This window comes from Melospiza georgiana, chromosome 4, assembly GCF_028018845.1.
Source record: "Melospiza georgiana isolate bMelGeo1 chromosome 4, bMelGeo1.pri, whole genome shotgun sequence".
NCBI lineage: Eukaryota > Metazoa > Chordata > Aves > Passeriformes > Passerellidae > Melospiza > Melospiza georgiana.
The window spans coordinates 32,738,736-32,764,595 of record NC_080433.1 but is presented as its reverse complement, the minus strand read 5'-3'; the positions used below and the strand labels follow the sequence as shown (position 1 = coordinate 32,764,595).

Genomic DNA, 25,860 nt, shown 5'->3' with positions numbered 1-25,860 from the left:
CCTCCAAGGGACTTTCACTGCAAACGGTGCCGTTCTGTTCTCTAGGTCATCCGGACAAAGGACTGACAGCTTCACGAGACGCCTCTGAGGTTTTATGTCTCTAAAGGACTTTTCAAGCTCACCTCTGCTTAAGAGCAGCTGCTGGGTGGGATGAATAGAGCTAAGTGAAAGAGGGCAGGTGGGAGGTGGTGATAACATTCATCTTTATTAGTTAACAGATGCTCAGAAGCCCTGGAACAGGGTTTTCAGACAGCAGGTATGTTCCCTGGGGAACTTCCCCACCACCAGTTGCATCTCATATCACAAAGCATCCCTACTCTGAACTCCATGTGGATAAATAGACTTTCTTCACATAATCCATAAAACAATTTCCTCCCACCCACAAACCAAAAAGTTACAGTATATACACACACATATAAAAAAAGTTGTAGGGACAGATGGACAGCAAATTTTTGAACAGTGTAGAAAAAACAGGGCAAAGATCCCTCACTCTGGAGGGGGCAGAGACATACCAGCCATGCTAGGACCCTTGGTACTCCATGCTATTCACTACCTGGGTTTCAGCCCAACAGCTTCTCCCAGCTCCTGGCCCAGCCAGTACTCCCTGCAGCCCAGCCCCCAGGGCTCAGACTACCATAAGTGACAAAGTGAAACCTCAGCATCGCTGCTTTCCCAAAGCCTCACCTCCCATTTTACTGAAGCACAGAACTGCCCATGTGCTGCACGCAGACCTGGAGAAATGCAAGGTAACTCAGAGGTTGCCATAGGCAAGGAGTTTCTGTATTTTAGGAAAAAAACTCCTTGACAAGGAAGAAAGCATGAGAGCCACAGAGGAGGGGAAAAAAATCAGGAGGAGGCAATCTACTTCCCCAAAACAGGATCACCAGTAAGCTCGTGAACTTGGCAATGAGCAATCAAAATGTGTCCAAATCAAGAGCTGTTCTGCACACTTAGGGCACCTGCTCAAAGCTGAAGTTGCTGCCACCAGAGTGTCATCAGACACTCTTGAGAGCAACCTCTCCCCCTCAAACAATGTGCTCCCCCTCCAACCACCGACTCCAGGAAGCAAGGGACACCCCAGCCAGTAGGACAGTACTGGCTATTGCAGCTGGGTGTCCACCAGTTATTCCCCAAATAAAGTGGGGGAGATAGAAAAACACCTTCTGGTCCCCATGCTTTTGTCCACAGCTACAGACCACAATTCCTACTGGGAACAGGCTTTGCTGAGAGACAGGTTTCTCCTGGCCCCAGTTTCCATCTCCTTGAAGCCAGGCAACTCCAGAACTAGCATTACCTGTGTTCAATTACTGCAGCACACGAAATGGCCCTGTGCAAAGGGAAACCACAAGCCCCTATCTTTCTCCTCTTATTCTGAAGGAGCTCATGCCTCTCTGCAAGAACTGGACACATGTAAAAGCTTCTTGCAAAACAGTCCAAGTTTGCAGGAGCTGGGCAGTACAGGCTTGATTGGGACAGGATGGGTTTGGATGGCTGCCTGTATCTAAATGCTTTGAGCTGCCAACATGGAGAACATGCCGGCCATACACATGGCGGAACAGCAATGCCCACTTGCCAAATGCTGGTTTCCACTTACGCACATGTGAGAGGGCAACCACTCTGCACCTCTTCTTTGGAGAGATGCAACAGGAAAGGCAGAGAGAAAGAGGGCAAACCATTCTCTCCCTGTCCCAAATCCACCTCCCACTCCTGGAAAGTCACAGGCAATTCAACACCTGCAAGTCAAACTGCTCGGAATAACAACAGTAAGAAAGCTGGGAGACTTGCACCCTAAACCAGTGCCTCCCAAATCCTGCAGGAGCTGTGGAGGAGTTAGAGAAGGTAAGGAGAAACACCTGAAGACAAATTCTGGGACTGGGAGTTGAGTAACATAAAAAAAAACTGTTTCTAAAAATTGTTTCTGCGTCAACAAAAAGGCACCAGAGAAGTATTCACCCTTCATGCCAAGTGCAGGGCACTGCATGTCCACCTCTGCTGCCACCCAGCACCAGATGACCAGGGATGCCAAGGTCTTCTATCAGGCTCTGCTTGTTGCAGTCTGCCACAAACCCACCCTCTGCTGAAAACTGGAGGCAGCTATCACAGGAAAAGATGCCTGAAGCAGAAGGGAAGGGAAATCTGCTGCATTGTTCCCCATGTTTTTGTAAAGCCACAAACATTCCTATAAAAAAACCTGTATAAAAACCGTAGAGAAATTTTCCAGGCAGTACTGGCCCCAAGCGATACTCCCAGAGCACCTAGGGAAGTTGGGTCTAGAGGGCTTCAGTTTCCTGACACACAACTCTAGGAAAGCTGGTGCCTTCCCCTCTCTTTTGGGAACAGCCTTAGGCCCCAGCAGCCCCATGGGACAAGGCTTGAACAAATCCTCTGCCCTCCCCAGAGATTTCCTTTCTGCAGAGGTGTTTGGAAAGGGAACAAAATATCCCTGAGGACAGACACGGGATGTGCCACTTCTCTATGCCGTGGGCTTGTGGGCTTCTCTCCCAAGCAGGGATGGGTGATTTGTGTCGGGGCAGCGCTTCTCAACAGCCCCAGGCATAGTGACAAAAACCACAACTAGACAGATTCCTGCTGCAGTGCCTGAGAACAAGCAAGGAAGCTAGTAAAGCTAAACCTGGGGCAAGTTTAGAAAAAAAATCAAACCCAAAACCCTCCCTCCCTCTCCCACCCCATCCTGATCCCACCAGCACAGCCCTAACCTAGCACTTTTTCTAAGGTCCAGAAGGGAAGTCCAGGCCGATGCTCAACCAGGCTGTCTTTGCACAAAGGGAACCCCTGCCGGCATTAGGAGGCAGCGATGGCCGTGCCCCCACTGAGCTTGACGATCATCTGCTGGCAGTCGTTGCAGGAGCGCTTGTCCCCCACCTTCTCCAGGGTGCGGGCAGCCTCGGCCAGCAGCACCGCGCGCTGGCCCGGCGACGACAGGAAGGACAGGGGGAGATGGCGGCAGGCCAGCAGGATGGCCGTGGCTCGCTCCCTTTGGCCCGGCAACGTGTCCAGTTCACCTAGGGGCAAACAGTGAAGAGAGAAAACTCAAAACAGAGCAACCACCTGCATGAGAAAACCCCACCACAGAGGCCGTCAACTGCTTCTCTGGCTGGCATTCCCTGGCTGAGCCATAAGCAGGGGGCACCCTGAGGGCTAGCAGAGGAGAACACTGAGCTAGAGTCAGGTAGGAACTGTCAGTCTGGTCTTCTACAGAGGCAGTTCCTTTCAGCTCACTTCCTAGGGCTCAACCCAACATTGGCATTCATGCTTCCCATTCCCTTATATCCTTCATTTTTTGGCTCTTCTGTTTAGAATTCCCAGCTTCTGCCTTTGCACTGACTGCTCCACACCCCAGACTGCCAAGTTCTGTGCACCTGTAGCTTCATGAAGGCAAATGTTTTCCAGTCTGTTCGCCAACACCTCCAGCCCAGGGCTCGCAGCTCATGTTAGCTGGCTTGTAGAGAACATGGCAGAAGCATTGCCTTGAGCCACAGGCTGACGGCAGCTCATTATCCTGACACAGCAGGAGACACTGCAGGTTGTATCTATGCCCCCCACACCTTGCCCAAGCACTGCCCCCTCCCAGTCCCACATGCAGTGGGTCACTGCCTGGGCCCCAGGGCTGACCCTGTTTGCTGCTCTGGGGCGTGCGCCGCCTCAGGCTGTGCTCCAGCAGCTGGTGGGTGCGGGTCGGGCTGGCCCCTGCCATCAGGCGCACAGTGGCCTCGTGGAGGAAGACCTGGAAGGGAAGGCAGGATGGAAGATGAGAGGTGGGCTGGCACAGGGACGATGCTGTGGCTGAACTGTCATCCCTCAGCCACGACATTTCAAGAGCAGAGCACTGACACCTTGACAAAAACAGAGACCCATTTCCACGCTCCTCCCTCATCTTTCCACCTGTCTCTGGGGAATTTGCAGGTCAGGGCAACCATGAGGAAGGGGAAAAACATTGACACCTAACTGTGAATGGCCTGGAAAGGGGAAGGATTGAGAGCAGGGAACAGGGTAGAAAAATCTGAGAGCAAAATTTGGCACTGTGGTCCAGGCAGGATTCTCAACCTATGCTGCTAGTGCTTTGGTAACAGCATCAAACTTTGAAATCTAGAGTTTGGACAACACCAGGACAACTCTCACGTCCAAGTATTAGACTCTACTTCCTCTATAGAAGCTTAAAACTAGATGAACTGAAGAGAAGCGGGGAAATGCCAAGGAAAGCACCTGGGGCTCTACAGATGCAGAAGGCATTTGACCCTTCAGCCACTCAGCAGAGCCAACAAGGCTGAGGAAGCTTCCTTCCACACTCCCCAGAGGGACAGACCCAGTCTGAAGCCACCTTAATAGGATGCGATGGTTTTGGCAATACACATGTGCTGATGGTTTTCCATGCAGAAACTAAAGTGGATACTTCCCCACATGCACTGAACTCCCACAGGAGCCTCCCTCATCCCCCACCAACAGGAAGTACAGAGGCTGGTAGAAGAAGAGCATCCCACCCCAAGTATCCAAACCACGCAAGCTCAGATACACCCTGTGTTTCCAAGGGCACCAGGTTCCCATCACCCCAGGAAGGGCGACAGACAAGCTGGACGTGGAGCAGGCAGGGAGGCGAGCCATCACCTTGCGGTAGGCGGGTCTGAAGCTGTGGGCCAGCTTGCGCAGGCTGCCCAGGTCGCGCTGGAAGCCCGTCAGCTCGGGGGCCGAGGCGTGGTAGGTCTCCCCCAGCGCCTGGCTGGCGTTGGCCTGCTTCTGCCACAGGCTGGTGCGGAGCGAGAGCAGCAAGTCACAGGCCAGCAGCTGGATCATCTGCAAGAGCCAACATGCCCGGGCACAGGCTTTCAGTAACACATAGCACTGGGTGAGTAACAAACTACATGGCTGCTGACACAGCCCATGGGAGGGAACCACAGCACCTCCTGTGGGGTTCCTCTGCCCTCCCCGCTGTGTCACCCTACCACAAGGCACCAAAGGGAGCAGGCCTTTGCATTTTGCCCAAGTGGCATCTCTCGACCAAGACAAGGTAAGGTGCCAAGGGCACATTGTATCAACGTTACATGCCCTTGCCTGCACCTTTCACTGAGATCGATGCTAACAAACACAAACTGATCCCATGGAAACACAGCCTCCTGCAGAGGTTTTCCTGCCCAAAAAGTGACACTAACTAGTGGAAAAACAGCAAAGACAGCCGTGCCACCTGCAGAGAAAAAAGAGGCAGTCACGGCACAGCCAACAGCGGCTGCCAAACCCCCTTTTCCCCATCTGCTGCTGCCCCCTAGCACCACTCCCGGCTCTGGGAGGGCTCTCTGCCTGTGCTGCTGAACAGAGAGTGCCTCTGTACTGCACTGCAGAAACATTGCACAGTCACTGCCACAACATGCAATGCAACTACAATGCACTACAGCTGCCACCCAGCAACGACGAAAGGGACCAGAATCATGTCCCATATGCCATGGAGGGAAGCTCCAGTTTTATGTAATCCTGGAAAGAAGAGAAACAAGCCCCACACAAACTCAGGAGTAGCACAGCAGTCACACTTCTGTGTCAGAGGATTCAAACATTCATGAGTGTGGCCTGAAACAAGCAGACTTGACTTAGTGATGTCCTGTTTTACAGGTATCACCAACTTGACCTGGAGGAGAGAGATGGATACTTTCCATCTATGCAGGGCCAAATTCAAACTGGTCAAAGCACCAGAAAGGGGTGACAGCTATTGGCACAGGAGGAGCGAGAGCTGACACCTTGCCCAGGGAGATGACACTGTACTTGTGGCTCTGCTCCCCCATATAGCAGAAACAGAACAATGGCAATGCCCTTTCCAAGGATAGGGAAGAAGCCTCCCCTCTAATCCCATGATCCACAGAGTGAATGGAGAATGTAGCTACAACAGAGAAGTAAAACACCTGCAGCAAGACCAACCTTACAACCAAGACAGACCATGTGTTATCTCAGGGCTTACAATGCTTACATTGTTGAGGACAGTGCTGGACGTGCCACTGCTCATGTTGAGGCTGTTCCACAAGTGACTGCTGGCCCTCTCACAGTGACCCAGGGAGCTCTGCTGTCCATCTGCCTTTCCAGACAGAGAGGCCTGCATAGCTTTACACATGTAGAAGGTAGCTTTCACCAGGGCATTCCTGAAAGAGAAAGCAGGTTGCTTTCAAGCAATATCATGTCATGCTGCTACAGCATCAGCTTTCACTCTCCCACCTTCAAGAGATATCATCACTCCTTAGACAGAAAAAAGACGGCAATTGTTCCTCACCTACACAGACAGAACAGAGAAATAAGAGAAAGCTGGCAAAGATTCTTTAGTGCAAAAGAACAGAGATGGTGACACCATCCTTTCCATCATCACGTGAGTTTTGGTTGATTTTACAAGGTGGGAGACTGTGTAATTAGAACAAAGCCAAAAGACATCCCTAAAGAAGCAGTTATGACTGACTTCTAGTCCACACCTTTCCTATCAGTATGCAAGCCTTGACCGACACGTGAACTACTGAGCACACTGGTACTTGCAAAGCACAAGAGACATGCAGCTCCAGAGCACAGGTAGGTGTGACTCCACAGAACAGCATTAGGGGAAGGAGTCACCCCTGTTTACAAGGAGCAGCAGTTTGAAAAGTGTATGAGGCCTACGCACTCTGACATCTCCAGGGACTTTGGCATGCGCTCCACTTCTGCAAAATGTGACCTCACAGCTGCATCGTCCCCTCTGAGCCAAGCGATGGCCATGGCCACGGCTGCCGACCACCACCGGCACACCACGTCGGGACCTGCAAAACAGAACCAGCGCCTGCAGCCCGGGAGAGCACCTGGCTCCCTCACACCTGGGGAAGTGGACAGGTATCACAGGCCCTTGGCAGTGCCTTCCTCTGGGATTGATGCTAATGAGCCCAAACTGGTCCCATGGGAACTCAGCCACCCATGGGAATGCTGAAATGTGCTGCAAGAACACAAAAGAACTTGGCAGCATGCAGACACCCTACATCTGACTGCAAGCAGAGTTTTGGATGGCATGTTTGTACCTTGTCAACAAGAAAGTATCGCACCATCTTGTCTAGAAATTTGTTGACTTCCTTCCTGACAATGATCTCCACTCACCACCCCAAAATAATAACTCCACTCATATATACACTCATGATTGGCACTGATCACCATTAAGACAGTACATTGGGTTCCCTATAGAATTGCCCTCATTATTTAACATCCCCTCAAAAACTTCCCAAAGCCTGCTTAGGGCAAAAGGATGTTCTGCAACTCTAACCTGCTTTTCAATTCTACGGCAAATACTGACCCAAGCACAGACTTCGCTTTTAAAAAATAATTATTTAGTTCTCCTACTATGTTTGCTCTATACATTTTAGGTACAGCAGTTAATCTGTGTCTAAAGCTGCACCAGCATCCCAGTGAGCTGCCAGGTGCTGTCTGTACCAACACCAAGCCAAACAAATACTGCATCACCCTGTTAGCAACCCAGCCCAAATGAACACATGGCTCAGAGGGATTCTGCAGCCCTTGCTGTCCCACTAAATATACACCAAGGGACCAAAACAAGCCTTCCCAATATATGCCCAGAGCTTGCTTACAGCAGAGGCTGCAGGTCTCTGGAGATTGAGAAATATATCTTGACAGCCACTGTGAAAGTGGGGGCAACCCAGTTCAATAGGTAATTAAATTGAAAAAAACCCTTCCTGTACTTCAGCTGCAATGCTGCTGTGTTTGTTTACATGCTCCACCCTTCCTCTCGCTTTGCATTGCTAGGAGCAAGCTCTCAGGCAAGGGCACAGGGTTCAGATTGGAAATAAAATATTGCTCAACAATACAAATAGCAGCAGTCCCTGGCTGGGCACTCAGCATTATAACACAGAGCCAAAATTATAAGCCTTCTTAATCACTTTCTTCCACTCTGAGCTGTGGTACCACACTGGTGTGCAATCAGGACTCGCTCCAAGGATTGCATTTCTCCTTAACTAAAGTTTGAGAGGTGGTAGGGAGAGGAAATTTGTATTGGCAATAAATCCTGCATCTGAAAGAGCTTCAGTTCTGCCAGACTTACCCAGGGCAGACTTGAGTACAGAATTGCTGGCAAAGGGTGGGGCTCCACTACCCATTGAGTCCAAGAAGGAGTTGAGCAACTTCAGGTACTCCATGGCACCTGAGAATTCACTGAAACAAGGAACAAGGCAGATTTTTGCTATGTTGTCAAACAGAAAATACCAAGGCACTTCTCGTTCACAAGTCAAATTTAAACAGTGCTGAACCTTTAAGCCCACAGAAAGCTCAAGCTCTGCAAGTAAAACAACACTGGTGGACTGAAGAGACCACCCCATGATTAGAAGTGCAGAGCAATGCTCTCAGAGGAACAGTTTCACATCTCCCCTTTCATGACCACCAGCACAGAACTAGACTTAACCTCAAGGCTCATGTCAAACATAGACATACATTCAAGCTGATTATAGGCTCCTTTTCAATGACTGCCTCCAAAAGAGGCTGAATAAACTTCTCTGATTATTTGCATATATGCAAATATGTAAGAATGGAAGTGACAGCATGTTCTCAGTACTGGTCAGAGAAAACAGCATAGGCAGCAATGACCTAATTTAACTGGGACATGCTACAGATGAAGATCTTGAGCTCCCACCCCTAGAGTGGGACAAAAAAAGCTTGCTGTTGTACTAGATCTAGTCCCTCCCATGAGGAGACAGGACTCCCAAAGCATAGTGACAATCCACCTCTCTTCTACAAATCCTTTTACCTTCTCTCAACAGCAGCATCTGATCACAAGCAATTAAACCAAACTCTTGCTCATTCTCTGCCAGGAAACAGATTGGGAAAAAACCCAGAGCTACAGAATATTTTTCCTACAGAGGTAGGGAAACTGGATTATCTTCCCATCTGAGGCTTTTACCCACACTTTCTGGGGACAGGATCCTTACAGAGCTTCCCATATATGTATGTAACATTTGCCTAGCACAGCATATCTGGAAATCAGCAAGAAACAGTGCTGAATTACTAGCAAAGGCTGGGTTCCGGCTTCCTGAAGAGTTCAAGAGAAAGTTGGACGCGGTTCAATACAAAAAGCTGCTGTTTCCCACCTATTTTCTCCTTTCATTTGGTCAAAGAGCTTAGAGACAATGACAACTATGTTCAACATCATCTTTCCTCCTCTTGCCACATGTCTGTTTGGTTCTTTACTGCAAGCAGATATCACACTCAGTCAGAAGAACACTCATGCACAAAGTAGCAAGCTGGTGGGTTCACTCTCTGACCTGCCAGACCTTCATGCTCTAAAAGCCCTGGACATAGGTCCTGGTTGATAGACGAGGTAGGTGCACACTCATTTTTGTCCTCCTGAACATTAAACTTTGTCACAGCAGAGAAAGTGCCATCTATTTAGTTGAGCAATCAACCAGTATTACCCCAGCTAACACCAGAAATCCCCACCACTCCCAGGTTCACCTTTGACTTGAGAGGTTTTAATACCAAGAGGCACAGCTTGCTCTGCTAATAAACAGTGGTGGTCAGACTAGCATTGTCATTCCAAGCCTTTAGCAAGGACTAACCAAGCATTTTGCCCCACAGCACTGGGTCAGTGGTTATGAGCTCTGCCTCAGAGCCTGCTGCTGCGGCCAGCAGTGCCCAGTGGGCCACACATACTCACCATGACTCCTCCTCCTCTTGTCCTGCTACCTCTTTCCTAGTCTGAGGCTTCACAAGTGAATCCACTGCTCGCTCCAGCAGGTTCTCACAGAATGCCTGATGGACCTGTGCAATGGGATCCGCTAGAGAAGAAGGATAAACCAAATCATTTAACTTGCATATTGCCCCAGACACCTCCCAATACACTCAGAAAGAATAATCAAAATGTAGGAAAGAGCATGATGAAGAATAGTAGAAGGAAATTCTCAAGAAACTAATTGAATTATTTAGAGACTAAGTTTTAGGGCTTTTTTATCCTTTCAATCCCCTTGTAAAGCTGCAGCCTTTGACCAAAGATCCCTCTTGCACTTCAGCCTCTCAGCAGAACAGTGAAAACACTGCTCTGCAGATGATAAACCTTGGCCATGCCAAAGTCACTCCCCAGACATTCAGGGCCACCTTTGGATTGCGTTCCAGCAGGTAAAGACACAAGCAGTATGACACAGCACAGGATACAAAGGGTGGCAAGCCAGACCCTGCAGGCTGAGGAGGCATCTCAGCTTCTCATGCCCTCTCACCCATCAGAACCACAAGCAGGATAGGGATAAAAGAACACACTCTGAAACATGACACCTGCTTTTGCCCCAGACAAGAGTGGAGAGACTGCCTCAAAGCACTGGGATGCCCCACACTTGGGAAATGAGTGTCTCTCACCAGGATTCCTTTGCGTGCAGTACAGGCTCTCCTTTGCAGCAGACTTCACCATCCAGCTGCGCTCCACGAAAAACTTCTGTCCCAGGGGGTGGCACAGCCAACGCAACGAGTCAGGAATGGCACTGCGCTCCGAGCTGCACAGGCTCTGAGCCTGGCTGAGAAAGTAGCTCTGGTGAAAGGAGAGGACAAGATTGAGAACACTGAGGAAAGAGCAGCAACAACAAGGACAAAGATCGTATCATAACTGCAGGTCATATTGTAATTGTAGTGCTAGTAGATGCCCTCCCCAAGATACAGCAATGCCAGCTTCCAGGCTTTCCTAGATCTCTGCTTGAGGGTGTGATCAGGGAAGATAACACAACTCACCGCCAGGAAACCAAGCTTGCCTCCACAGCGGGTTTTCAAGCCAACTGCTGCCGTCAGGTGGATTTCTGCCATTGTGCTGGGTGGGATTTTTTCTTCTGCACACTCAGCCAGATTCACAGCACACAATGCCATGTGCAAGCCCGAGTAAGCTGAGCTGGAGGGAAGTTTACCTGTATCAGCAGGAGAAGGAAAAGTGTTAATTTTTAATCAGTAGTACCAGCTACTAAATACTACCACAATTTGCAGGGCTACTGTCCTAAAGAAACAATAAGAACCTGTTGATATGAGAAGCTTACACTGCTGTTGCTTCAGCTGCTCTTACAGAGCTTTTTTACTGCATGAACCAACAACTAAACCAAACAATAAGCCTCAACCAACAGCTGTTGCTACCAGCACTAGAAGTAAAAAGTGCACAAACGAGACAATCAACCAGTAAATGATGATGATGATGATGCAAAAAAAGGACCCTCAACGCTTCCTGACATAAAATTGAAAGTCAAAGCAACATGCATAAGATCAGAAACCAGTACTGAGTCCTTTTCCCTAAAAGACCTTCATGGCCTACAAAAAAAATTACACTCAACAATCTAAGAAATCCATAATTAATTAGTTAATCCAATTTTGAGATGCTGCAGGCGAAACTACAATTCTAAACAGCACTGAAATAAAACATTTGAAATCCCTGTCATATAATCCTGTCATCGACCAGTGAACCTGTTGTGTTTTATTAAGTGGCTCCTAGAATTTGTCAGGCTAATTTCTAACAGCAGCCCTCCCGGAGGAGAGAGGCTGTAGTGCTCTCCATGAATGCTCCAGGATCAGCTGAGTCTCCTCATTCAGTAACACCAGACAGCAGATCTGCCACCTCTGCTCCCACCTGTTATGTGGAGCTGATGGAGTTTGTGATATGCTAGGGCAGCATCCCGAGCGCTGGTCTTGGCCTCATCCTCGAACCCAGCAGTGGCCTCCCTCGCCCGCCACTGATGAGAAGTCCTCTTCAGCAGCCACCGCACCAGGGCCAGCTTCTGCAGGCTGTAGCGGATCACATTCCAGGACAGGCTGCAGGCCAAGTCCAGGCGGGAAGCTGGCAGCGCTCGCCCGAGTACTGACAGGCAAGTCTGCAGGTTTGACGCAGCTGCAGCAAAATCACCCTGCAAATGACACAACGAAAGGTTTAGCAACAAAAGTCACTACCAGAGACACTTTGGGACCTCCTTGGCACTGGGAGCAAGGCAAACTCATGTGCAAGTCCCTCTTCAGCAGAGGGACATCAACACAGAAACTGAAAACATAACAGCAGTTTACCCCAGCTTGAAATCTGGCCCTAAATACACTTTCTACACATGGTTCTGATCCTGTACTCTCTGAGAGACACATCAGCACGAGATGAAAAGAGCTTCCTGCTTTGTCAAACGCCATGGAAATTTCAGGGTCCCTCAACAATATGTTGTATATAATGTTATAATGTTGGAATGTTGGAGGACACAAGAGAGATGATGGACTTTGGACCCGGTTAACATAAGAGATTTGATAACAGGATGCCTTGGCAAAAGCAAACGGAACTTTGAAAATTAGACTTACATTGCAAGAAGATTAAATCAAACAGGTTTACCAGAAAAACAAAAAGCCCATTAAACTCTGCAAGCAAGAGATGATGTTATATGCATAACTTTGTGTATGTGATTTTAACCTAATCATTGTAGTACACATTACTAGTCTCCCTAAAATAGTATATAAATGTTTGTATCCCACAATAAAATCGGATTCTGATCACCAAGTCAGTCTACCCGTCCCTCTCCATCACCAATATTATAATACAATGTTTCCTCAACAATAAAGAGGACTTCCAAGACGCTAGAAGATAGCAGACAGACATAGCAGAGGCCAGACTCTGGATAAAACCCAAGATGTTGCTGCCAAAAACTAATACAAGATGCAGTAGCTAGCAACAAGGACAGAAATTAGGAGCCTCTTCCTCTGCTTCCATGCCTCACTAACTTAGGCTGAGTAGGACAGTAATCTGCTCAGAACAACCTGGCAACAGCTTCTCTGAAATCACACAGGATGATCCACTCAAGGAATACAGTATCTAGCAAGTGCCAAGCCACTGCCTCATTGGGAAACATTTACCCACAAACCCATCTAAAAGATGCATTTGATGCAAAACAACGAGTCAGCTTTACCCGTGCCAAATCCAGGTCCGCTTGCTTGCGGTGCCTCCAGAAGGTGACCGAGGACCTTGAGTGCAGCCGGGTCACCGGCTCTCCGTGCACGAGGAGCTTTATGAACACACTCAGTACAATCACTCCGTTCACGAGCCACAGGATTAGGGTGGGCATCACCCAACCGAACCAACCAGCTGCATCTACAAAGGATGTCCCAAAAAGGAAAGTTAAAATCTAACCTGGACACCAAAAGCCTGGCAATACAACAAGGGCAGACTCCAAAGGGTGTCTTGCTATGCTTGCCACGTGTTTAATCAGCTTTTGCAAAGAGTGCAGCTCAATCAGGAAACACCTATACCAACACCTCTTAACCCAAACTCCAACCCTCAACATTCCCAATTAAATGATTATTTTTACAATATTGTTGTATTAAAAAAAAGATCAGCACTTAGTTTTCCAAGAGCTGTCTTCTGATTTTTCTGTAAGACACACCCACAGGTACTCAATACTCCAGTATCATTTTCAATCTTTTTAAATTTGCAAAGCAACACTGAGGAACCATATTTACCAGTCAGGAAGACAACTGCATGCCTACAGCATCCCCCCACCCTCTCCTAAGCTGAACTTTTAACTATGAATTTTAGGGAATGAGTGTATCAACAAGCCCAGTTGCAAGACTCCATAGCAACAGTGTAGTAATACTCAATCATGAAGTGACAAAAATCAGTCAGTTACTTTAAAACCAAATACAAAGTGAACATGCCTCAAAGACTGGTGAAGACAGGAAGACGCCCCTTACCCTGAACTACTTTTCAAGGGTCTATGCCAAAAACCCAAGCTGCTGGGCTACAAATAGGTGCCACCTCAATCTCACCACACTGAGCCATGGTTGGTTTACGCAAGAAGAACCCTGGATGTGAATTGGAGCCACATCCAAGCTGGCTCTCCTTCCATGCCCTGCACTGCAGTTGCTGCCCTTCCCCACCCACTAAACAAAGGTCGTACAACTCCCTGAGCACACAAAGCCATCCTGCTGAACCACAGCCACCCTTCACTTTGTGACCAGGTGGCTTTTAGGGGGACTGTAAGGCTGGACGTCCCTATGGGCCAAAGCATGCCAGCCCTTTACCTGAGTCGATGGCCAGCACGCTCCTGCCGGAGCCATGGCGCACCAGGCTGTCGGACTCGGGGCTCCCGCGCACGTCCAGGAGGGACGTCAGCGGATTGAAGGAAAGGCAAAGGAATGTGAGAGCACACAGGAGGATTCGAGAGCGATCCACCATACCAAGCGCCACAGGAGGAGAGTCAGGGTCATCTTTAACCTTCAAGGGAAGAGGAAGGGAGAGAAAAAGGAGAGAAAACCCAATGTTTACCATTCTGGAGCACAACAAATGTTTATGCCAAGGAAGGGATAGGGAAGAAGGAGAAACAGAACATGTATAAATTTGCTTTTGAGCTCCAGATAAGCAAGAACTAAGCTTTTCTTAGCTTAGTAAGATAAGGCTGAAATATTTGACTGCCTTCAACTTCCTTCTGTGTTCAGTCATGTCAAGGATTAACTGTAACTGTATCCCTGGGTTAGGCTAGGATTAACCTTTGCTGCCCTTACTCTTTCGAAGATCTCCCAGAAAACCCACTTCTGCGATATCCATAAAACAAACCCATAAGCCCAAGACAGCTAACAGCTTTTTGTTACTCTGATTACTTTTGGTCTCATTAACCACAAGAGATGTTATCATCCATTTCCAAGTTCTCCTGCTTTACTCACTGGACATACATATGCCGGAAAGCCATGGGCTCCTTGGGTAATGAACATGCACTTTAAATCCACAGAGACTGTACAGGGGCTGAAGGAGAAGTACAGTTCTTCCAGCAACTAAAGGTACAGCTCGGGTAATACAGTTCAGGAAATAGTCTCAGTAATTTAAAGAAAGACAGAACACAAAGATGCACCCTCCTCACCCTTACAAAGGATCTCTAAGCCCTGCAAATCTGCTTGCCAGATGTCTGCTGGTTCCACTCTTGAGAATAAGAACTCAAATTCTGGCTCTTCAATATCCTGAAGAAGATAGGTTATATTTGACAGTTCAAGTCACAACTACCTTTGCATCATCAAGGAGAGGGCTTCCTGGCTCTGAATCAATGGAATAGGGAGAGAAGCCAGCCGGAGATCCTGAATCAGACGCTGGAGGAGACATCAGCAGCACGTTCTGGTTGAAGTCATCAATCTTCAGGTCTACATCGTTGTCAACCAAACTGCTCAGGTCAATGCCCTTCAACAGCTCTGAAAAAAATCAGAGTGCATTATGGACATGTTACTCCATCCTGACTCCTGTCAGTAGCTCTCAGATTGGCTCAGTCATCTGGAGTAACACTGGCCACTATCCATACAACCTCTGTGAAGGATAAGGAACTGCAAGATAACATCCTACATCCATGCTGACTGCCTCCCATCTGCTACAGAGCCTCCACAACTTACTGTTTTTTTGGTTAGCCAGCTTCAGAACCATGTTCTCCTGCCTCAGCTTATGGTTAGCTTGCTGCAGGTATTTAATGTAGTCAATGGCTTTTCTCAGGACTCCAGACTTGTGCATCTGTAAGGAATTAAATGTACAAAAAGCAGTTTATATTAAGAGCATCAGAGGATCACTGCTGTCTGTAGGAATACCACAACCCTTTGTATTATGTGATGAAAAAATGGTATAAAGGACTCTCAGCAGCTGCAAAGGAGCCATTAGCAGAGCATGCTCTGTGGGCAGGGTATCAAAGATGGACAAGGATGAGGTCTCTCTAAGATCTTTTAAAAACAGTACAAGAGAACCTGATTAACATCCAAGTAACAATGGAGTTCACACTTAGGTTTCAGCCAGAAACAGTCCCTTGAAAGTACCACAGTTTGTAAATGAAGTGGATCAGTTCAGGGACAGAACAAGCTGCCTAATCACCGATAAATTCTGAGATAAGTAGTTCCCTCCTTGCCTTACTCACTTGGCCATCTCCATGCAAATCCCTGCTTCCAGCAGCAGTGGGCAAGTTTATCTTCTAAACATAAGCCACAAGTACTATGAAGCCACTGCATAACATACATGCTTTCAAAAGCTTCCACTTCCAGCAATAGGAGGTGACTTCACTAGTGCACTTATTTGTGCAGTAGTCACAGGAGGTATCAAGAATACTACTGCCTGCCTCACCAGCATGAGGTAAAGCAAGTGGGAACAAACCCTGAATATGTGGTGCAAGAAAGCTTCCAATATTTGAGCGAGCAGGAGTTTTTACAGCTCAGTGTCTAAAGGAAATAAACTGGAAAGCTCTGTAAACCGTCATCCTTACTGCAGTCACATGGAAAAGGAAACAATTGAAGCAAGATCTTGTTTAGCTGAGTTATCAAAACGTCCACTTGGATATTCTACCTAGAGGGCCTATTTTAAGTTAGATCTAATTAATATAATAACAAATGCATTAGGTATAGCTTATTTTCAAGAAACAGTACCACTAGCATAGTAAAATTAGTATTTTACAGGTGACCCTTCCTGAAAACAATTTGGAACACAAGTGATTCTCACCAGCCTTACCCCAATACACGTGTGCATGCTGCTAACAGCTGCATGTACCCAAATGCTTCATTTGGTAGAGCAAATGAGCACCTGCAGACTAGTATTTGTGACACCACATTTGCACTTATCTCCCATCTTTACCTTGGCATCTGTCCCCATGACCAGGTCCTTCAGCTCAATTATTTTGTCATTTATGGACGACCGGTAGCGCTTTTCAATGATGTTGTGAGTTGTTCTCCTCTCTCCTTCTTTAGGTGGTTCAGGTTGCTTGACAGCCCCAGGAACTTGTTTAATAGGCACCTTTTCTTGTCCCACCATCACTGGCATTGTGGTCAAAATGGTCCCATTGCTCCCAACAAGGGTCTACAAAGACAAAGACCACACATACCAAGTGTCAAAAGCAATCAGCCAATTTAGATAAGGTTTATGATGGCAAAAGAAGGAGTAAACAGGAATCAGGAAAAGTTGGTACAGCTCAGAAAATGTGTGAGATGCCAAAATCCTTCAATCTTTCTTGGCTGGCACAAGCACTGGCACAGAAACACAGGAAAAATCTGTCACTCTGGCTCCCACACTGGTCACTGTGGAATAGGAACATCTCTTGTTCTCCAAGCACATCAACATTTCTGCCAGTACTACGCTCTGTTCATCCATTTAAATAGAGAAAGGGACTAAAGCTCCCCCTTGTTCCTACAATCTTTACACTCCAAGTGTCAAAATCCACCTTTTCTCTGGACAAATAATCATGAAAACAACAACAGCCTACACTGCTTCCACTGACACAACAATAATGCTGGAAAGGATCCAACTATGAAAAAACAACCTTTGGCTTAAGGAACACAGTTCAAATTGATTTGAATTTCATTAGATGAAAAAAAAAACAACCCATAAGCTATAAAAATGCCTTAATATGAGGAGCTAAGACTAATGAGTGATCTACAGCAGAATGGAAAGCTCAAACTTGGGCATCTAGATGTAGGACAGACCGTCTAAGCAAACCAAAGCAGTATGTACTCAGAAATAAAAAATTATGAATCCCACCAGAACAGCTGCACAGAGGGCTCCTAGGACAGCTGTAATGAAAGAAAGTTTAGACTGCTTAATCCAGCAAAGCAAGATTTAGAAAGGCACACGTGCTCTCTGAAGTACACCAAGGATCAGAGAAGCAAGTAGCTAGGGAGAGTAAGAGTTATTTCTGTCAAGAAAACAAACATAGTAACTAGCCTAGAGCAGCTAGCCATGAGAATAAACTAGTAATGAGCAATTTCAGAAACAATTACAGTTGAAATAGTCTCCTAATTAGGATACAAAAAATTAATTCGGTTTCACTTCAAGCTGGAACTTGACAAATAAGTAAATTCAAGTCCTATACCTTTCCTTGGTTAACATCCACCTAATTTCAGTGTGTTCAAACATGCCTCATATAGACACAATCTCGTAAGCCTCAAGTTGTGTAAAAACGTCATCTAAAAGCAAGCAGATTATTGAAGATTTTAGCCTGGCTGCTAATAAGTATCTAAGAAGCCTACCATCCTATTGCAAAACAAGTCAAAATTTAGGTCCACACTGACAAGCTTATCTCCCCCAGTAAATATTTATACAAAGATATCTGTTCAGAACATACAAGATCATAATAAATGTTTCATTGGGGGCATAAATTTCTAAGACTTGATTAGAAGTGGAGGCCATGAAGTACAATTGCCACCTCCAATGAATATGACAAATCCTCCCTGCAATGCCTCTGAAAAGTAGTTTAATTAGTTGTCACAATTAATGTATTACTATTAGACACTACTGAGGGGCAAAAGGAAGTTCCACAGGTACTCTGAGCAAGTCAGCTTTTGGCTTCAAGTTAAAAACTAGACTGAGTTTTTAGGTCATATTCCTCACAGTACCAGAAAAAGTTAAACAGAAATGTGCCCTTGATCTTTGCTTACTGGCCATGGGAAGGCAGCCAAACAACACAATCTGTGTGCTTACCCTTGACAGAAACAGGGTATTACTTGCCCTGGACGTGTGTACAACAGCCCTCAAATCCCCCTCTTGTCTGTGCCACTGCAGAACACTAAAGCACAAATCTCTTCCTTGTGTTAATAGCAAAGGACAACAGTGAGGAGAGGGATGGAAGGACAGCCATAGGGTACCTGCAGAGCTGTGGTCTGAATGGGAGCAGTGAGTGCTGTCAGGGCTGGGTTCTGTACTGCAGCCATAACAGGATTGCCATCTGTTTTCAGGGTTGTCAACACCAGGGAATCCGTTTTTATGATCTGAGGTTGGACGAGAACCTAGGTTGAAAAGAGTTACAGGTGAAGAGGAGAGCAGGCTCAAATTTCCCTGCTGATCTCAGTAGCCAGAGGTAAGCACTGACAGAGCTTTAATAGCTTTACAACTTGGTGGCTGGCAAAAGAGCAAGGTATTTCTTCGACTTGTACCCTGCATCACCTGGATGCTTTCCAATACAAACCCTGAGTAGGAGACAGGATGAACAGCAGTGGATAGAGCGGGGCAGAGGAACCACCAGGACAGTGGTTTTCAAATCAGTCACCAGAAGTAAACAAGTATATAAAAACACAAAAGAGCTGATGGAAAAGCTGCTTTCCCCTCTCCAGTTACACCTATAATTAGCTCTCTACATTAACTGTCTGAGTATTCAGTCCAACACAGCCAGGACAGTCTGCTCTGGCAAACACCCATAGTAGCTTCTCCTGCGATTTCACTGAAAGGATCTGTGCCTTTAACATCAAGCAGACCAAAATCCACTCTAGGTTATTTTGCTCTTATTTCTTTCAAATACCTTTTTGACTCTCTGAGAACACCAGAGATGGCATAATACAACTGAACCATAGTAACTTTGTCATACTGCATCTCATAGACAAACATTTTTCTTAAATACAAAGATGCACAACAGTGAAAAAAAAATCACATGGCACAGTAAAACAATTAAAAAAACACGACAGAAGAATTAAAAGAACACATTCTACTATCGACCAGTCTTTGTAAGACTTGTAAGGTAGAGGTGATGGACGCGCAAAGAAGGCGGCAAAAGTCAAAGAAAGCCTGTTCAAGTAAAGTTTCCAACTGGGTTTGGCAGTACCAAGTTAAAAAATAATTTTAGACTGCATTTAGTTATGGTTTTACTGAAAACAGTTGCTGAGCATTGCCCAGAAGCCACATCACATCTCACAACAGGGACTCTCACATATGACCTGCATGAAGTAAAATGCTTCTGGGACACAGGCTGGCTAGAACCTCTCAGGTTTCTAAACCTCTCAGGTCTAGAAACATTTGTGCAGAAGCAATCCCAGCCAGGATCGCCAGCCCTACAGCTTCACCACTTCTCCCCGGACAAGCCAGGGGACCAGACACACGAAAGCACTTTCTTGTTCTACTGGATCCCCCCATCATGCTGCATTTTTACTTACTGGAACTTGCTGAACCTGTGGTGCAGCAACAGTCTGGACCGTGGCAGGCGTTAAGGTCTGGAGGGTGCCGTTGGCAGCCTGTGTCAGCACTCGCTGGGCCTGCACCGTCTGCACCTGCTGCTGGATTGTCACCGGCTGGACCTGCGAGGATGTCACCAGGCTCTGGACCTGAGGCTGGAGAACTGAAAAGCAGAAGAGATGTCAGAAATGGTCAAGAGACACACACCTCCCTCCTGGAGCCCAGAAATGCTCCTAGCATCACTCTTCTTCTTCCCACTGCTTCTTAGTAGGCAGCATTCATCTAACACATCCCACATGTTGGGAGACTTCCAGCTGCTTTGGTGCTTTCTGCAAGAGGACACTGCACCTAGAATAGCAGCTTTCCAGGAGGCAGAGGATCAGCTAAGAGAAAATAGAGCCAAAACTCTTTAGGCTGATAGCACAGGACTCTGCTTCAGTGGCATTACACAGGCCATCCAAACTGCACTTTCCCACTCCCCCGGTCTTGGTGGATCATGGATCCTATCTGTCATGTAAAGAATCAAAACCTACTGAAGAGGATCAAATCATCCAGCATTCACAAAGGAAGATTGCTAAATACTCCTACAGGTGTGTCTGCTCAGTGCAAGCACTGAGCTCCACAGTTTGGTAGATAAAATGTGCCTTCATTCCAGACTGCTGTGTGGGACAGACTGGATCTGCCCAGTGTACTCATCAGTGGGAGGACAGGGTTGCCAACAATGATGTTTTAAGACATCTCAAGCCTCCCAAGAGCCATAGGGCAGAAGGCCAGGCCAGAGGAGAAGAGCAAGACAACAATTATGGTAAGAGGTTGCACAAAAACACTTAAGATCTCATTCCTGACAATTTCTTATGCTCCCCAACTCCAAACCCACACAGGCAGGAGAAAGGACATCCCACAGGCAGCATCACAAGAAAAGGATCATGGCTGAGGATGCACTTGGAGTTTGAACACTGATGCCATTTACTGCAAGTGCACCAGGCACATCCACAGCCTGAGCATCCTGGAATCTCGTGTGCACCAGGCACACCCGTAGCCTGAGCACCTCAAGCACTACCTTGGAAGCTTGTAGCTGCATTCTGGTAGATGACTGGCTGCTGGATAATCCTGGTCTGGGGAGCAGAGCTGAAGGTTGGTGTGATCATGACGGCCTGCTGCTGGAGCTGAGGCTGCACCGAGGGCCGCGGCTGCAGGACCGGCGCCGAGCGAGGAGGGGCTGCAGGCGCCGTCTGCGCCGCTTTCACGGGCAGGCTCTGGAGCTGGGGGGATGCAGGGGGTGCAGGGAAGGTCTGCAGCTGCACCTGGCTGAAGGGCTGCTGCAACTGCGGCTCCAGGGTCCCGCTGCTGCTGCCACCGCCGCTGCTGCCCTGGAAGGTGCTGGACAAGGGATCCATAAACAGGTCCGTGAAGTCTCCTCCCTGGTTATTGACAAATTGCAGCATCTCTGCAAAACAGAAGAGAATCTGTCCAACACTATTCCGTCACCTGCATACTTTGACACCTGCCATTTACATCATGGAATTATGGTGTGTGCACAGAAGGGAGCTCTGGGTCCTTCAAAACCTTCAGAGAACATGACACCAATGTAACATCTCCAGAGAGACCAGGACATGGCCAGCAGCAAAGCACTGCTGCTGCTGTTCAGGGCAAAAACTAAGACCCTCCCTCAACACTTTCCAGACAACTAGATTCAAGCACAGACTAGAATTTAAAACCACCTCCAATATACATCTAAAATATTAGAGTCTTGTTCCATCACTCCTTCAGTCTAACCCTTGCAGAAGGAAAAAACCAAGCACCTCCACAATTCCAGCACTAATCATTTTCCCGTCCAACTTTTGGGAGCTTTCCTGTCTGTACTGCCCCACAGAGTATCTGGAAAAGGAAGAGACAGGATAAGAATTCATCTTATCTCTCTTTTACTTACAAGCATAACAAAAATTCGGGAAAAACCATAAAAGGAAACACTACTTTATAAAACTGTACCAGGATAAATCCATGCATGTGTTTAAAACATCAGAATAACTTTTTCTGTTGGTTTTATGCCTGCAATCACTGCAGGTTTTCTCCATCCCACCTTCTCCAGGATTTTATGAACCCACATCAAGAAGCTCCTACTGCAACACTATAGGCCTTTCCCCTACAGGTGAACATTTCACAACCAAGAGATCATTGCTCACAAGCAGAGCTTCTTCTTCCCTCCATCTAATCCAACTAAATACCTTAAGACATGTGAATGCTTTCCCTGATCTGTGTGCAGACAGTGGCATGAGGAATCAGACATTCCTCCCCACCCCAGGACCTGTCCCTACTGCACTGGCTTTTCCATGGTCTTCTGAAAGTCCTATATCTTTTTTTCAGGAAACAGGAAAAGAGGGGACCCACAAACTTAAGAGAGATTATAACAAAATAATAAATATGGGTGTAGGAAGCAAAAAATAGGTCCTGGTGTAAGAAGCCCTTTGCTGTATTTTTTCCTATAAATAAGAAATCTTTCTCATTCACAAACCCCAAAGGATGTCACTGCTGTGATTTATGAAGCAGGTTTGAAGCAGTAAACTTTTGACAAGAAGTTTCCACGGATTATATCCCAGCAATAGGAGGGCTATTAATTTGTTCAGCACTCTGAAATGCCACCCACACATTATCCAATTAATTTGTCTGACACTCCTTTGGCTGAAACAGAGCAAAGGGATGAATCCTCCTCCAAGCCTCCTGCTCCCTCAACACACATTTCAACATATTTCTGCGATACTACCACTCTTCCCTTTGGATAGCAATCCCTCCACACCCTGACACACATTTAAGCACTGGCCATGATGACCACTGCTCTCAAGAACTGGAGTCTGTTGGAGGGAAGAGCTTGGGAGGAGATGTGTCCTCCTGACCTGTTCACAGCCTGACACTAAGTGGGGACGCACAGCTCCCCCAGCATGAGGTACAGCCAGCCTCAGGGACCAGCTGGGCCAAACCCTTGTCTCCACTCTTCACTAGAGGAGTGAAAGATTTTTTTTTAATGCATTGCTTTAACTGGCTTTCACAAAACTGTTTCAAGATCAACATCTAGCTGGATATTAAACAGCTCTTCACATTCCAAGTGACTTCAGCTAAGCCCATCCCAAATAACCCTCACCATGATAAAATTGATAATCCAGACTATGTCCCAAACTCTGCATTTGATGGTTTTGCTATTTCACTATCAGACAACACCACCACAAGTAGGGAATAAACAAATCAGATGAGATTTGCTCCAGAAGAGTAAATTCCAGCATAAGAACAAAGTGTTAAGCACTGCTTTAAAGAATGTTGTGTTCAATGCAGCAGATTTAACAGATTACTTTAAAAATTACTACTGCTCTCACAAGTTAAATCACATCTTTATTACAGACTTAACTTTGACTAAATGCAAGAAGTCTTAAGCTTAATTTTTAAGAATTAAGACTGCCAGGAAGCCTGCCACTCTTAATTAAAACCCACCTCTTTTAAAGGACTCAAGAGTTTTCCTAATAACCACACACAAAAAATTAAAAGCAAGATAAATAGACAACACCCAAAATCTAAATCTCTGCTTTTTAAAACACCTTTGCCTACTCAGAAACCAGAATATCTACACTGACTGTGAGAAACCTCAGATGCTTCTGGAGCCATCAGTGATAAACCCAGTGTCACCAGAGCATTGGCACCGACTGTGCCAGAGGTATCTCAGGCCCTAAAGCAGAGTGACCTTACTGCAGAACAAAATCCCAGCCCAACCCAAGGCTAAAAAATGTCAACAAGGTATTACAAAACCAAAACTGAGCCCACCAAGGGCTTCTGCCACTTTCATCTGCCCAGGGCTTGAATACCAGGCAGAAAGGCAAGGGCTGGGCTTCAGCTGCCTCTCCCAGGCAGTAGCTCAGCTCTCCAGCACAGAGGCTGCTCTTCCTCACACTCCTGGAGGTTCTGTGCTCTGAGAAAAAGAAAGCAGCAGAGACCTTAACCTCAATAGAGAGAAACAACCTCTGTCCTGAACCCTGATGTGCTTCGACCTCCCAGAGACTCAGACCTTGAACTCCGATGCTGCCCAGCAGTGCCTGCCAGCAGGAGATGCCCATGGCTGGTGGAACAGCTTGTGCTGGGGCAAGAGGCAGAGCCTCTTGTGCCACTCTTGTGTCCTGTCTGGAAGCATGAACCCAGTGAGCAGTGACATCCCAGAGCACATCCACCACAAAAAACCAAAATCCACGCAACAGGCAGTGAGGAGCCCCCTCAGTCTGAACAGGAGAGGAACACCCACAAGACGACTTAAAAACCAAATGAAAACTCATGGAAAATTTCAAACCTTGAGATGAATCCATGCTGATGCACAAAAAAAGCAGGATTGTCACGTATCCTTCCCCTGCCTTCCCCAGGAAAATCCACCCCGGAGGTGGGGAGGAAAGTGAAGCTCGTTTTCCTAAGTTACTCATGGCTCTGAATCACACCTCCCAGGGCACACCTCAGTTCAGAGCCATCGCTGGGTTTATCAATTCCTCTCAGCTTCCGCATGGAACCTGAGACCTCATTACGTGGTGCTCAAACAACAGCAAACACCTCCTCCAATGTGCACTGTCAAACTTCATGAGCAATAACCAAGCCCATTGCACTCTCACAAGGTACATTCTTCTTTTACAATCAAAGAAAGAAAGGAGTATAAATTTCACCCCAAGCCATGTGGCAAATCAGTGTCAATTAGAAACCTAAAAATACTGGTAAAATTTCATCTCCCAGCTGCTAAACAAGGATATTTTGGACACCACCAAAACTGAGCTCTGCTTGGGATTACAGCCCAGCAGAGCAGTGAGCTAAGGCAGGAGCTCATCTCCACCAGCCTACAGTATAGACCACACCGAGAAATGTCATTTTAAACGTGGCTTTCAGGAGCTGCTCGGCGTCGCCAAAAATACACATAAAATAGGCGTCACACGCAGGCGCTTCGTTTTGCTGCACTTCGGCGGAAAACAGGGGTTTTCTCACAGGTCTGTGCAGTGCCAGCGATGCAGTAAAGTTTCAGGATGACAGGGAAAATGGGAAATTTAGGCAGTTAGAGCTGTTTGGATGCAGGAGGGCTTGGAGGCTCGGCCTCCCACGGGCACTAGTGGAGGCACAGCCTCAGCCATCGTTTATCGCCTACTTTAAAGTAGCCACGAGGAAACACGGGGGGACCGTGGGCAGCGGCGGGAGCAGGGGGACAGGGGCAGCGCTTTCCCCGACCCCTCCCCAGGCCGGCCACCGTGGAAGGGCGGGCTCGGCAGCTCGGACCCCCACGGCCTTCCTGCGGCTACGGCCTCCGCTCCGGGCGGGCGGCAGCCCCGCGAGAGTCGCTCAGAAGCGCTCCCCTGACAGGGCGGACACGCGTGGCCGCTCCCAGGCGGGCGCTGCCCGGCGGGACGGGCTCCGCTGCCCGCCTGCGCCCACCCGGGATGGTGGCACAGGGGGATGCCCGCTCCCCCCGTGCCCGTGGCAGCCCGTACCGCGTGGGAAGCGCCCTCACCCCGAACACTCCAGAAGCACGATCCAAGGACCGCCCGCCCACGCCTCCTGCCCCGGCAGCGGCGGGCCCGCGCGGGGACACCCGGGCGCTCCCCCCAACACGCGTGGGGAGCCCACGCGCGCCGTCTCCACCCCATCCCCCCGCTCCTTCCCGCAGCGCCTACCGTCGATGTCGCCCAGGGTGAGCTCGTCGCTCAGCTCAGTCAGGGTGTCCATGTTTTCGGCGGCCAGCTCGCCGCCCTCCATGGCGCAGGGCCCGCCGCCGCCCCGGGCGCTCAAGCGGAGGCTGCTGCCGCTGCCGGCGGGCGCCGCCGACCCCGCGCCATCTTGGGCCGGCCCGCGGCCCCGCCCCCGCGGCCCGGGCGCGCGCGCCCCCCGCGGTTTGTTGTCAATGAGACCAGGTCGGGCCCGGCCAATCGGCGGCCGCGGCGGCGCGTGGTGTGATGGCGCGTCAGCGATCAGCA

General features: G+C 48.0%; 1 protein-coding gene across 1 annotated transcript; it reads right to left on the bottom strand.

Annotated features, from left to right (window-relative positions):
• Window positions 1–185: 185 nt before the first annotated feature.
• SREBF2 (sterol regulatory element binding transcription factor 2) lies at window positions 186–25,688 on the bottom strand. The gene is made up of 19 exons (XM_058022991.1): window positions 25,561–25,688; window positions 20,943–21,329; window positions 19,864–20,045; window positions 18,586–18,726; window positions 16,583–16,804; window positions 15,367–15,481; window positions 14,990–15,171; window positions 14,017–14,209; window positions 12,906–13,087; window positions 11,600–11,873; window positions 10,723–10,892; window positions 10,357–10,525; window positions 9,665–9,785; window positions 8,060–8,169; window positions 6,644–6,776; window positions 5,969–6,137; window positions 4,624–4,809; window positions 3,634–3,745; window positions 186–3,023 (listed from the first exon to the last, which is right to left on the bottom strand). The coding sequence occupies exons 1-19, from the start codon at window positions 25,640–25,642 to the stop codon at window positions 2,803–2,805; spliced, it is 3,351 nt and encodes a 1,116-aa protein (XP_057878974.1). The 5' UTR covers window positions 25,643–25,688; the 3' UTR covers window positions 186–2,802.
• Window positions 25,689–25,860: the final 172 nt, after the last annotated feature.

What these genes read in the sequence shown, in the direction of transcription:
- SREBF2 (XM_058022991.1), bottom strand. Translation starts at nt 25,642, where the DNA reads ATGGAGGGCGGCGAGCTGGCCGCCGAAAACATGGACACCCTGACTGAG. An exon ending in CCATCAGCTCCACATAACAG is followed by an intron (nt 10,893 to 11,599) that starts GTGGGAGCAGAG and finishes CTGCTGATACAG; the next exon opens with GTAAACTTCCCTCCAGCTCA. An exon ending in TCAGACCCGCCTACCGCAAG is followed by an intron (nt 3,746 to 4,623) that starts GTGATGGCTCGC and finishes CTTCCCTTCCAG; the next exon opens with GTCTTCCTCCACGAGGCCAC.